Source organism: Microtus pennsylvanicus, chromosome 1 (assembly GCF_037038515.1).
Source record: "Microtus pennsylvanicus isolate mMicPen1 chromosome 1, mMicPen1.hap1, whole genome shotgun sequence".
NCBI classification, from domain to species: Eukaryota; Metazoa; Chordata; class Mammalia; order Rodentia; family Cricetidae; genus Microtus; species Microtus pennsylvanicus.
The window spans coordinates 101337247-101350986 of NC_134579.1; the positions used below are offsets into that span (position 1 = coordinate 101337247).

At 49.9% G+C, this 13740-nt stretch overlaps 1 protein-coding gene across 1 annotated transcript in view; it reads right to left on the reverse strand.

Moving 5' to 3' along the window:
* Nucleotides 1–13740, reverse strand: part of Dtx2 (deltex E3 ubiquitin ligase 2) — a 40427-nt gene that overhangs the window by 9294 nt on the left and 17393 nt on the right. The window contains 3 exon segments of the mRNA XM_075976668.1: nucleotides 2630–2733; nucleotides 12489–12751; nucleotides 12753–13126. Of these exon segments, the coding sequence (XP_075832783.1) occupies nucleotides 2630–2733; nucleotides 12489–12751; nucleotides 12753–13126 (741 nt within the window).

Consider the following 13740-nt stretch of genomic DNA (forward strand, 5'->3'; position numbering starts at 1 on the left):
GTGGCACAGCTGGCAGGGTGCTGGCCTAGCATGCCCGACATCCCGAGTTCCATCCTCAGTGCTCCATAAGGTGGGCATGGTGATACAGCCCTCTAATTCCACCATGTGGGAGTTGGAGGCAGGAAGAGAAGGAGTTCATGGCCATTCTCAGCTACACAGTGAGTCTGAGGCTAGCTTGGGCTACATGAGATTATTTCAAAAACAAAAAGTGTCCACTTCAAAGTTATGGAATGATAAAACATGAACACCTAAGGGCCACGCCCTTCATATCTGTCGCACCCTGCTGAGACGGATTTTACCTAGGTGTGAGCCAGGCTGCACATGGCTTCCCTACCGTTTAACCACCCGGTGCAATGGCAGGGGCTCCCTACAAACACTGACTTCCCCTGTGCAGCTATAATGAACAAGAGTCACTGCACTGTTCTGTCTTCCTTCACGTTTTTGGTCTTTTTCTGCCAAGGTGCACATCCTTAACTGTAGTATTAAGGAGGCAAGAGCAAGCAGATTTCTGTGAGTTCAAGGCCAACCAGGGCTATATAGTGAGACTCTGCCTCAAAAATACAATTTAAAAAGTCTATTTTTAATTATGGGTTTACTTGTATCTATGTTTGGGTACATGCACACGAAAGGATGCCCTGGAAACGATTTAGAGGCAGTGTGAGCTGCTTGGTGTGTATACCCAAGAATCAAAAGAGTGTTTTAAAAAAAGGTATTTCCATTTATGTGTATGAGTGTTTTGCCTGCATGCATATACATGTAACATGTGTGTGCCTGGTACCTGCAGGGGTCAGACTAAGACACTGGGTCCCTAGAATTGCAGTTACAGAGGGCTGTTAACTGCACACGGTGCATGGGAACCATGCTCAGGTCCTCTACAAGAGTACCAATGCTCTGAACTGCTGAGTTCTCTCCAGCCTGCCTTCCTTTGCATACACTCCACAAGTGGCAAAGGACCTTGGTGGCTCCAACAACGAGGGTGTTATGAAGTACCAGCACGCATGGTTACAGAGAGCTTCGTGGACTCCAGAGGTGCCTTTTCATATCCTATGCAGTCTCTCCACAAAAGCCAAGGGCATCCACTCTTCCTCTGTGCACAGCTCTCCTGAAATGGACAGCCACACATCCAGTACCGCTGGACTGCTCCACCTGCCTACGCCACAGCCATCGCCCCTATCCAGTGCTCTTGCCTAACTCAGGACACCAATCACAAAGTAGCTAAGGGTACACTGTGCCCCAGTACAAGCTGGGTATAAAAAAGAAAAAGATTTCAAAACAGACAGAATTCAGGAGGCTGAGGCAAGAAGATGAATACTGAGATTCTATCTCAAAACAGAAACTATAATCCCAACCGTCAGGGAGCTGAGGCACCAGGCTCAAGAGCTTAAGGCCTACATGGAACCCCTGTCTCAAACCAAACAAGATCTAACTAGGGCTAGGGATATGGCTCCACTGGTAGGGTGTTTGCCAAACATTCACCGAGCTCTGAGTTCCACCCCTAGGATCTCATACAGGGGGCATAGTGTTCATGACCAATTCTGTCACCTGAGAAGTGCAGGCAGGAGGATCCATCAGTCCAAGGTCAGCTGCCACCAGCCAGGGCTACATGAATTTTGTTTAAAAAAAAAAAAAAGATAGGATGCAGCCAGGTGGGAGGCCGGGAGATGGCTCAGTGGAAAAGGTGCTCACAGAGTCTCACAATTTGAATTTGATCCCTGGAACTACATGACAGAGGCAAGAAATGACTCCTACAAGCCGTTCTCTGACCTCCGTACACGGTCCACGGCATGCCCTCCGCCACTCCTCCACACAAATAAATGTTCATTCTAAAATGTTCTAAGGGTTAGGAAGATAGTACAGTTAGTTTAAAAAAAAATACTGTGCCAAGCATGTGGAACTAAATTTGATGCCCAAAACCTACAGAAAAAAGCTAGGCCCAGCAACTGTAATTCCAGAGCTGGGGAGGCAGCCCCAGTCAGACCCATGGAGCTGGCTGGCTAGGGAGTCAGGCAGCCTAGCACAACCTCAGAGTCCCAGGCCACTGAGAGACTGACTCAGTCATAAAAACCAAGGTGAACTGTGCCGAAGGGCACCACCTGAGGAAGTCTTCTGGATCCCCTGTATGCACACTCACAAAACAGACCAAAAGACAGAGTGCCCAGACCTAGGGGCTGGAGAGACAGCTCAGCTGTTAAAACACCTGCCGTTCTTGCAGAGGATTCAGGTTTGCTTCCCAGCACGCACATGGCAGCTCATAACTGCCTGTGATTCTAGCTCTAGGGAATCCAGTGCCCTCTTCTGTTCTTTTCAGGAACCTGCACTAAGGTAAACACACATACATTCAGGCACATACATATACATAATAAATCATAAAACACACACACAAGACCTCACTAAGACCAAATGTTCTCATGTCTCCCTTAAGGGCCCTGTAAGGAAATGTTCTAACTACAGTTCAAGTGGATGAACTACTAGGAAAGTCCACCAGTCCTGATATCCCCCCAGGGCAGGAGAGTATATCACTCACCCCAAAGAGGAACTGGTCCCCAAGGAGCCCTTTGGACTTCCCTGAGGACCCACAGGGTGCCCTCCCCACTAAGCCCCATGGGACATAGTCTGTTAGGACACTTACCTGCAAGCGCCTGCTGGACCCTGCTGGGCTTTGGCATCTGCACGGGCACAGTGGTGGGGGCATTCCCTGGGCTGCTGGAGGAGGGACCGCTGGGGAAGGAGGCACTTGGGGAGAAAAGAGAGCAAACTCAGTGGATGGTGTCGTGCTGAGAGCAGCAAATATGCAAGCCTGGGAGGTTCTTTGGCTGCACTTTCTCAGAAGCCTGTGGGTGGAGGCCCGTGCACTATTTCCTCAGGCAGTTCAGAAACTCTGAAGACAAGGCATTCAACCAGGTTTCAGATAGACTTTTAAAAGGCATTCGGTCACTTACATACTGTGTTCCAATTAAAAACTGAATCATTCATTTATACATACATACATACATACACATATACACACACGTATGGAGAGCATGGGGGCAACGAGATGGTTCGACACTGTATTTGTGAACTTTCCATCACTGAGCCTGGCTTCTGAGTTCAATACCCAAACCCACAGGGTAGAAGCAGAGAACCAATTCCTGCACGTGGGCTGTGGCCTACACACTAGATAAGTATATGCAAAAAAATTTAAGGCGTTCAGCTGGGCATTTTGGCTGGCACCTGCTTATAATCCTAGCACTCAAGAGGCAGAAGATTTGACAGGTGTTTAAGGCCAGCCTGGTCTGAGTTCAGAGGCAGCCGGGGGCCGGCTGAGGCTATGTAGTTAAGACTGTCTCAACAGCGCAACACAGAAACAAAAACAGGAAAAGCTCTGTGGGTACCTGAACAGGAGGCCACTTTAGCAGGCAGTAGAGCCCAACACTGCCAGTAATGGGAAAATCAGTATTACATACATACCATGCAACCAGTTAAATCTAGTACTATGTCTGTGGAATTCCTATCAAAATTAACCCCCAAAATAAACCTTATGGATTTGATATTTTTAGTAAGTGAAGGTCCTGGGGGTAGAGCACTTATTTTGTGTTTAAGGCCCTGGGTTCTAGCCTTAGCACTGCAACAAAAATCAAAATTTTAGGTGGTTTTTTTTTTTTTTTGAGACAAAAGAGTTTACTCTGTAGCTTTTGGAGCCTATCCTGGAACTAGCTCTGTAGACCAGGCTGGCCTCGAACTCACAGAGATCTGCCTGCCTCTGCTTCCTGAGTGCTGGGTTTAAAGGTGTGCGCCACCACCACCCAACAGGTTTTTTTGAAACAAACTCAAGAGCCTTGCTCTTATCCGCTGTGGCTCTCCAGTGCTCACAAAATAAAACTTTAAATGAAATTTCTAGAGCCTGAGGGGATGGTCCGAGGGTAAGAGCTTACTATACAAGCATAAGGAACTGATTTATCCTCAGGGCTTGCAGGCCAGCCAGTCTAGCTAATCACTGAGCTCCAGGTTCAGGGAGAGGCTCTGTTTAAAAAAAAAAAAAGGAGGAGGAAGGCAGAGGCAGGTGGATTTCTTTGAGTCTGACGCCAAGCTTGGTCTACATAGCAAGTTCCAGGACAATAAAAATAAGCAATTAGTGCTGGGTGGTGGTAGCGCACACCTTTAATCCCAGCACTTGGGAGGCAGAGGCAGGTGGATCTCTGTTGAGTCTGAGGCCAGCCTGGTCTACAAGAGTGAGTTCTGGGGCAGCCAGAGCTACTACACAGAGAAACCCTGTCTCGAAAATACAAACAAAATAATAAGTAAATTCAAAAAGGTGGCATGAGAAGACACCCAGCACGTGTCGACTTCAACATGCATGTACACACACGAACACATATGCAAACACATACTCCACAAACGCGAGTGGAGTTTAAAACAGTGACAGCACATGTCGACTTCAACATGCATGTACACACACGAACACATATACAAACACATACTCCACAAACGCGAGTGGAGTTTAAAACAGTGACTATGACCCAAGTTATTCATTTGGTTCTCATTCCTCATGTTCAAAAAGCAACAACAGGCAGACCTGGTGATACAGGCCTGTCAGCCCAGTTATTCTGGAGACTGAGGTGGGGGCACCAAGTTCAAGACCGGCCTGGACGACACACTGAGACCTTGTTTCAAAGTAAAAAGAGGACATGGAACCTGAGAAATGGCTCAGTGGGTAAAGGCACTTGCTGACAGGCTTAATGACCTGAGATCAAGTCTGACATGGCGGAGAGGACTCACTCCCGAAAGTTACCCTCTGACCGCCAGGTGTACATGGATAAGCACATACAAGTGTGTGTATATATGAATGTATACACACACAAAATACATACATCAACATAAAAAAACAGACTTGTGGACATAGCTCATTGGTAAAGCTTTGCCTAACTGAAGTGAGGCCCTGGGTTCAATCCCTAATACAAAATAAATGGAGCTGGGCTGAGGGAAGGTCTCCTACATGGTTTAAAACAGAGTACTGTTCCAGGGCTGGCCTGAGCAATAAAAGGTTTTATTTGCCAGTTGGTAGTGGTATGCACCTTTAATCCCAGCTCTCAGGAGGCAGAGGCAGGTGGATCTCTGAGTTTGAGGCCAGCCTGCTCCTCAAAGTGAGTTCCAAGATAGCCAGGGCTACCCAGAGAAACCCTGTCTCAAAAACCAAAACAAACAATTGAATTCTCTACAAATAAGATAGCCTAGTAGTGGTGGGGCTTCAAAAAGAAGGCTAGGGTAGGCTGGAGAGACAGCACCATAGATATCACATGGTACCACCACATGCAAGCCATTACGGTTTGGGACAGAGTTCTTCAAGAAGAGTTGGCCAAAGGTCTGAGTTCCTGTCAGCGCATCCTCCTTCCCACTCCTGGGGCCTCCCGGGCCTTTCCATGCATCCCTGCCCATTCTGGTGATGAAATGTGAAGGTTACAAAACCTTCCCGTGGGGTCACACTCACTGGCCCAGCCCAGAACTTGGAAGGCGCTCAGGCACAGCCGAGAGGCACTATCAGGCTCCTGTACAGCCACGTGCGTACCAGCCCAGTATAGCCTCCAGCGTCTGCCCTAGCCCAGCTCCAGAGACAGCCACAGATCACAGAAGTCGGAGGGTAGAAGCTACAGCTGCTGGTGACCTCATCCAGCTGGGAAGCTACATGCCCAACCAGAGCTGGACTGGGGGAAGGCCTCCTACAGAGTCTAACACAGCAGTGCTCCCTGGCTGGCCTGGGCAATGAGAGAGGTTTTATTTGCCAGGAGGTCATGGCACGCGCCTTTAATTCCAGCACTCAGCAGGTAGAGGTAGGCGGATCTCTGTGAGTTCTAGGACAGCCAGAGCTACAGAGTAAGTTCCAAGATAACCAGAATTACATTGAGAAACCTATCTTAAAAAAAACAAAAAGAAAAAAAAAGGCAAGAAAGTTTTATTTGAATCTCATGAATGTTCTCTACAAATAAGATAACCTGATGTGAAGGGACTTCCTGTCCCCTCTATTCTAAACCCAAAAATAAGGATGGTCTGGGGGCTGGAGAAATGGCTCAGAGGTTAAGAGCACTGACTGTTCTTCCAGAGGTCCTGAGTTCAATTCCCAGCACCCACACGGTGACTCAAAGCAACCTGTGATGAGATCTGGTGCCCTCTTCTGGTGTGCCTGAAGACAGAAAGGGAGGAAGGAAGGGTAGCTGGGGTGCACTGAGAGGGGGCTCTGTGACAGTCAAAGAACTGGGCTGAGGTATTGATGTTACCTGACTTGCTGTCAGTCAATGTAAACTCCACCCTCCCTGGGCCTGTTTCTACCTTTCTCCTTATTTTTCCCTTCAGTTATGGTAACAGCCCAAGCTGGCCCAGAACTCCCTAAGTAGCCGAAGATGACCCTGACCCAGTTTCCAACTCTGGAGAGTTGCCATTTACAGTGCTGGAGATTAAACCCAGGCCTTCTTAGGCAAGACTCTAACTAAACTACAGCCCTAGACGACATGCCCCCGTTTCCTTAGATATGTATCCCAGGCTGTCCTCAAACTAAGTGCCAGGATCACAGATGCATGCCACCATTGCAGGCTGGTCTCACCTCTCCTCTCTGGGAACGGGATGATCTGTGATGTAAATTACTCAGATACTCTGTGTGAGAGGGAGGGCACCCAAAAGAGCACGATGCCATGCACCTGCAAAGCCAGCTTTTCGGAAGCAGAGGCAGGCGGAACACCCCAAGTTTGAGACTAGAGTAAGCTACATAGTAAATTCCAAGCTAGTCAGGTCACACAGCAAGACCCTGTTTCCCAATAAACACATCCATACATGCATGCATTCGTACATACAACAAAACATGCCCTTCACCCGCCACCTCTCCAGACAGCAATGAACTTGAGCCCTGAATCAATACCAGAAGGAGGAGAAAGGACTGTAGGAGCCAGTGGGGTCAAGGACACGACAAGAAAACCCACAGAGTTAACTAACCTGGGCTCACAGATGTTCAGAGTCTGAACTGACAACCAGGGAGCCTGCATGGACTGACCTCGGTCTTGTGCATGTATGTTACAGTTGTGTAGCTGGGTTCTCTGGTGGCACGCTGACAGTGGGAACAGGTGCTGTCTCTGACTCTGACTGGCTTTTGGGATCCTACTCCTCTTATTGGGTCACTCTGCCCAGCCTGAGTACAGAAGGAGGTTCTTAGTCTTACAACTTGCTATGCCATGTTGTGTTGACACTCACGGGAGACCTGCCCTTTTCTAAACAGAAAAGGAGGAGTGGATTGGGGGCTGGGAACAAAGGGGGGGGGGAATGGAAGGAGAGAAGGGAGGGGAAACGGCAGTTGGGGTGTAAAATAAACTTATTTAAAAAAAGGCCATAAAAATCAAAGTTTGAGACCATACAACTTCCCAACAAGAGAAAGTTGTCTAAAGGAGAGAGCCACGATTCTAGAGATGTGGTCCCTGGCCACCACCCCATTCCCAGGGCTTTCCTCACCAGAGACACAAATGGAGAAAGCTGGACTCCACACCAATATGAGATAAGGGACTCTGAGTTTGTGTTGGTATGTACATGTGTGCATGCATGTTTTCGTATGTATGTGGAGGCACATAGACATCATATCAGGCACCATCCTCAACTGTCTTCTACCTTATTCATTAAGGAAGGGTCTCTCAATCAAACCCAGAGCCCACCAATATGAGCTTGCCAGCCCCCTTGCTCTGGGGACCTTATCTCCCCTTCTGAGGTGGAATTCTGAAGACTGCCACACCCCCCCAGACATTTGTGTGATTTTCTGGGGCTCTGAACCCCATCTTCACACTTAATCAAGTGCTTTAATCATGGAGCCACCGCCCCATCCTGACTTCAATACTCTACTTAACAGACCTTGACACAGGAGGAGAAGCAGAAGGAAATCCCAAGTCGCCCATCCTCCACCCTGGACCTGGGCTGCATTCAGCACTGATCGGGACACACTGAAGAGTCTCTGAGGCTCGACATACTACAAGGTGGACATGCCAAGTCTCACTCCAGAGCTTCCATTTTTATACAGAGTGGTAGGTAGAATTAATCCAAAGCCCAATACAAATATCTGAAGACAAGCCCCCCAAGTCTTCCAGGAGCAGAAGACAGACAAGTTCCCAGGGCCTTCACTGAATTGAAAGTTCTACAGCAGCACTGGAGCAAAGGAAAATTCAGGGGCCAGCAAGGTGGCCTAGCAGGTAAAGAGCCCTACCCTCTGCATGCCTGATGACAGCCTGACCCAGGACCCTGTGGTGGGAGAAGAGAACTGGATTCCACAATCTGTCCTCTGATCCCCGTGCTTGTGCTATGGCACATGTATGTCTGTGCATGTGTGAGTCACACACACAAATGTAATGAAAAATATTTTACAATAGCTGGGCATAGTGGTGCATGCCTTTCATCCCAGGAGGCAGAGAGAACTCTTGTGAATTTGAGGCAAGCCTAAACCACACAGTGAGTCCCAGAACAGCCAGAGCTACACAGTGAGATCCTGTCTCAAAAATAAGTTAATTAAGTTAGGCAGGGTGGTGCACACCTTTAATTCCAGGACCCGAGAGGCAGAGGTAGGTGGATCTCTGTGGGTTCAAGGCCAGCCTGGTCTACAAAGCAAGTTCCACAACAGCCAGGGTTGTTACAGAGAAACCCTGTCCCAAAAAGCCAAAAAAGAAAAAAAATGTAATAAAGAAAAATTCTGGACCTGCAACACACAAAGAGGACAAGAGAACCAGGGATGCAGACCAATACTGGTGACCCGAAGACGTTCTCATCGCGGGGGGAGGAGGGGGCCTGAGAGCAGCAGCAGAACAGGGCAGATGCTGTTGGGTGTGGGTGCTGTAGGCCCAGCGGTTAGGAGACTCAAGAGGATCCCGAGTTCAAGCCAATTTGAGCTACACACACACAGTCCAAGGCACCAGACTACACAGCAAAACCCTGTCTCAGTAAGTGGGGAGGGCCGGTGGGGGGGCAGGGTGAGGTGGCTCAGTGGGTAAAGGCCCAGGCTGCCAAACCTGAGGACATGAAGGGATCCTTAGCACCCACATGATGGAAGGAGAGAACCAACTCCCATGAGCCGCTCTTGGCTCTACACTTACAGTGTGGTAAGCACACACATAAAATAAACGAACAAAATTAATATAAAAACAACTACAGCCAAGGGCTGGAAAGATGGTTAAGAGCACCAGCTGTTCTTCCAGAGGACTCAGATTTGATTCCCAGCACCCACGTGGTGGCTCACAACCATCCGTAACTCCATTCCCAGGGATCCGACACCTTCTCCTGGGACATGCACTCCATTCCCAGGGGTCCGACACCTTCTCCTGGGACATGCACTCCATTCCCAGGGGTCCGACACCTTCTCCTGGGACATGCACTCCATTCCCAGGGGTCCGACACCTTCTCCTGGGACATGCACTCCATTCCCAGGGGTCCGACACCTTCTCCTGGGACATGCACTCCATTCCCAGGGGTCCAACACCTTCTCCTGGGACATGCACTCCATTCCCAGGGGTCCGACACCTTCTCCTGGGACATGCACTCACACCACGTATCGTATACACCTATTTATTTTAATCTTTTTAAAAACAAGGTGAACAGGTCCTGAGGTAGGACACCCAAGGCTGACCCCCGGCTTTCATGTGCCCACAGCACACATATATTCTTGTCTTACCCAAGTTTGCAACCACGTGTTAGGCCACATTCATGGCTACCCTCAGCCAGATGAAGCCTGTGGGTACAGGCTGGCCACACCTGGCTAATGTTTCAAAGCTGCCAGGCCTCGCCACCACCCTTCATCAAAACGCTAAGCAAGTTGTCCCGCCCTGCATTACAGAGACAGGCGTGAGCATGACACATTCTGGAAAGTTTTCCAGCACCCTCCTGAGAGCACATTTTGCTGCTTAAAGGGATGAAACTCCAGCTCTGAGGAAATGTAGTTATATCCAGAAGCTCAGGTACAAATGACACGGCTTTGTCTGGAATGCACGTTCCTGGGGGGGGGGGCATGGGCAGTTTCACCCAGACTGAGCAAAAAGGGACAGGAAACCGTACGTGTTTTAAGAACAAAACCAAAAGGGTTTGAGTTTCCACAAAAGCCTGGGAAGTCACTCGCTCACAGTCTGGGTGCTGCAAACTCTCACCCAATGCTGCTGGCCTCCCTCGGCTTTGAGACTTGTTACCACAGCCCCTGGGGAGAAAGAGGGGCCAAATGTTTGCCTTCGTCCAGGGCCAGCTAGGGAAGAGATCAGGGGGTAAGTTAAGCCCCAAGGTCTACAACCCATCAGAGCAGCGTGCTTGCGGAAGACCAGGGGATAAATCAGACAGAGCCTGGCAACATGCCGCCACGCCTGCGGACCCGAGGGCAATCCCCAGGACCTACCGGTCGTCCTCTGACCTCCATGAGCACACACCAACCTTCGCACATATACAAAATATATACATGTAACTTAAAGAGATATGAATAAACACTTGCTTGTTCAGACTGGCTAGGTCCCTGTAAGTGAAAAGACGTCCCTCCCAGCTCCTGAAAAGCCTGAGGGAACACGGAAGCACAGGGGCTTATACCAGTTTGCTCTGAGGCTGCCCAACTAACACAGCAGGCTAGCCCAGTTCCTCCTGGCTCCTGCCACCCGGCAAGTAGCAACAGGCAGCATTTGTCCAGCAGCAACAAGCTGGCCCAGTGACCTCCTCCATCGTACGCCTGGCCCGCCAGAGTCCTAGCAGTGTCTCCAGGCCTGTAAACGGAGAGAAGGGACCCCAACCAACAGGAGCCCCATACCAGGAGGAAAGTCTGACTATCCTGAGTCCCCAGTTAAGAGTTTGCCTCAGCAGGGCTTGGAGGTTCACACCTACAATCCGGCACTCATGAACTGAAGGTGCCAGAATCCGAGGACAGCCTGAGCTACACAGTAAATTCTAGGCCAGGCTAGGCTAAAGAGTGAGATACTGCTTGGGACAGGGAGAAGACAGTGAAGGAGCAGGGAGGGTCGGGAGAAAAAGAGCAGAAAAGGAAGAGGAGGTGAAGAGGAGAAGGAAGACAGGAAGAGGATGATTTACCTCAAAATAACCTGTGAAAAGTTGAAACTCTGCTTCAGTGTTCGAGGCTGATCCCTCAAGACCAACCCCACGCAGAAAGGTGAGTGACTGGAGAGAGGGGCACCGCCTCCTGGAGCCTTACAGCCTCCAACCAACCAACAGGAGCCCCATACCAGGAGGAAAGTATGACTATCCTGAGTTCCCAGGACTCAGTACAGTACAGGACTGTACAGGACTCAGTGACACCTGTCTGCACTCCCAGTTCTCAGAGGAGACAGACACACATACCCCAGCTCTAGAGACACCCTGGAAGACATCGATCCAGGCCCTCTATCACTGGTTGAGTAGACCCCTCCTCACGGCCTCCCTTCTCCCCGCACACGCAGGCCAGCTTCAGTGCCTCTCTATGTGCCCTGAACAACTGCTATTCTTCTTAGGGTGCTGGCGGACACCCAGGCACCATACTGGGCAGGTAATATACTACTGAGCCACACCCCAGCCCCTCATTGAGGGATTCTAGGCAGGGGCTCTACCAATGAGCCACACCCCAGGCACTTTTTCCCCCTTTGATGGAGGTGCGGGGATGGTAGAGTGATTGCCTTACAGGAGGAGGATGAAGAGGAAGAACCACAGGCCAGCTGGAATACACAGGGAGACTTTTTCTAAAAACAAAACAGAATAAAGAAAAACAAAACACCAGAGCCAGATGACTGGAGTCCAATCCCAGCCCCACACGGCAGGAGAGCATCAACTCACACGAGATTTCCTGACTCCCCAACACTGAGGCTGAGGCAGGAAGCTTGTTCAAAATTCCTGGCGAGCCCCAGTTACATAAAGAGTTCTCGGTCAGCCTGGGCTACAGAACAAGTCTGTTTTGAAAAACAGAGTTGGGGCAGTGTTTAGTTGGTAAAGCGTTTGCCTGGTATGCAAAAAGACTTGGGTTTGATCCGCTAGTACCTGAGCAGTAGAAACAGGAGAATCACAAGTTTGAGATCATCCTGGGTTATAGAGGGAATTTTTGTTTTTGTTTTTTGAGACAGGGTTTCCCTGTGTAACAGTTCTAGCTGTCCTGGAACTAGCTCTTGTAGACCAGGCTGGCCTTGAACTCACAGGGATTCACCTGCCTCTGCCCCCCAAGTGCTGGATTAAAGGCGTGCGTTGCCACCACGCGGCCTATACAAGGAATTCTGAGGCCAATGTGAGCTACGTGACACCCTGTCATTTAAATTAAAAAAGAAAAGACAAGAAAGAATAAAAAGTCTGCTTATCCCAGGCTATCAGGACTCAATGGTCAACATGCCATGGTTTGGAAGCTCTATGGGATACCATACTGGAAAGCCAAGGAGCCTCAGCCCACATGGACTTGGAAGAGACAAGACACCAGGGACAAGCAGGCATGGAGGTGCAAGGCTGAGGGAGAGGCTTTCCACTTGGATAAAAGGGAAGTTCCCACTGTGAAGTACCTGGCTCCACTGGAGGTGGATGGTCCTGAGGGCAGGAGCTGTGGCCCCAGGTGGGAGAGGCTGGAGTGAAACAAGGACTGGCTGCCTGGAGCGGGAGGTGTTGTGCCCCAGGGGTTGGTGGTGTTCAGCCTGGGTGCAGACCTGGCCCCAGACAGTGAAGGTTTATTATATGGGGCAAAGGCCTGGTGGGCCCCAAAGACAGTGGCGGTCCGGTGGGGTGCTTGGGGGGCAGGATACGCAGGCAGGTTGGTCATGGAGTGGCGGGTAGCGACCCGACACAGGCCCAGTTCCACTACCATGGAGGCACTGTTGGCAAGAACAGACGAGTCCCATGTGGCCTGGGGGAGCAATGACTGAAGTCACTGGATAAACTGGCCCCACTTGGCGTCGCACATTCCGGCAGAAGCTGGAAGTTTTGTTGGTTTGCGTTAGGGTGGCATAGTTGATGGTGTAGTTGTAGCCCAGTGGGGCCAAGTCCACGACCTGGACGCCCCGGGCAGCTTGCTGCTCCAGATAGTCACAGACGCTAGCTTCATAGGCGATCCAGGATCCGTCATCGCCCAGCCACTCCCAGACAATGCCCTGGCCTGGGGCAGAATTCTGTGAGAACAGGTGCCTGCGCACAGACCTCATGGTGCCTGTGGAGAAGGATCAGGACCCATAAATGAAAACGTTCCTGCTACTCCACACGCTGACACTGCAGTGTGCACCACCACACCCCTTTCTGTGGGCATGTGTGTGTGCGTGCCTCTGTATGTGTGCACCTGTCTGTGTGTTAACTGAACATCATCACTGTAGGTATGCAGTCACACTGTGGGTATACGGTCATACTGTTATGTGACTCAGGGACTGGCAAACTCTACTCTGTAGGGTATAGAGGACACAAGGCAAAGGGCACCAAAGGACCAAGTCACAGAACAAGGGCTCACCCTCTATGCTAAGAGAGGCTAGCAGCTTACTTGTCAAAAATGGCTCATATTCAATAAGGCTTTTTATTTGTCCTCCCCTTAAGACAGTTTAGTCTTAAACTCTTATAAATCCTCCATTCATAGCCTCACAAGTACTGGAACTACAGGCAAGCACCACAAAACTCTCTCAACTACTATGGTATCCTAAATCCATGTTAGCCAGCCTGCTGAAGGAGGAAGGAGCCAGGAGAGCCTCCCCATGAGCTCCCAACACATCTGTTACTACTACGAGGTTCATTTCTTTCAGGTAAGGCTGGTTTCTTTTGAGACAAGATTCTGTGTAG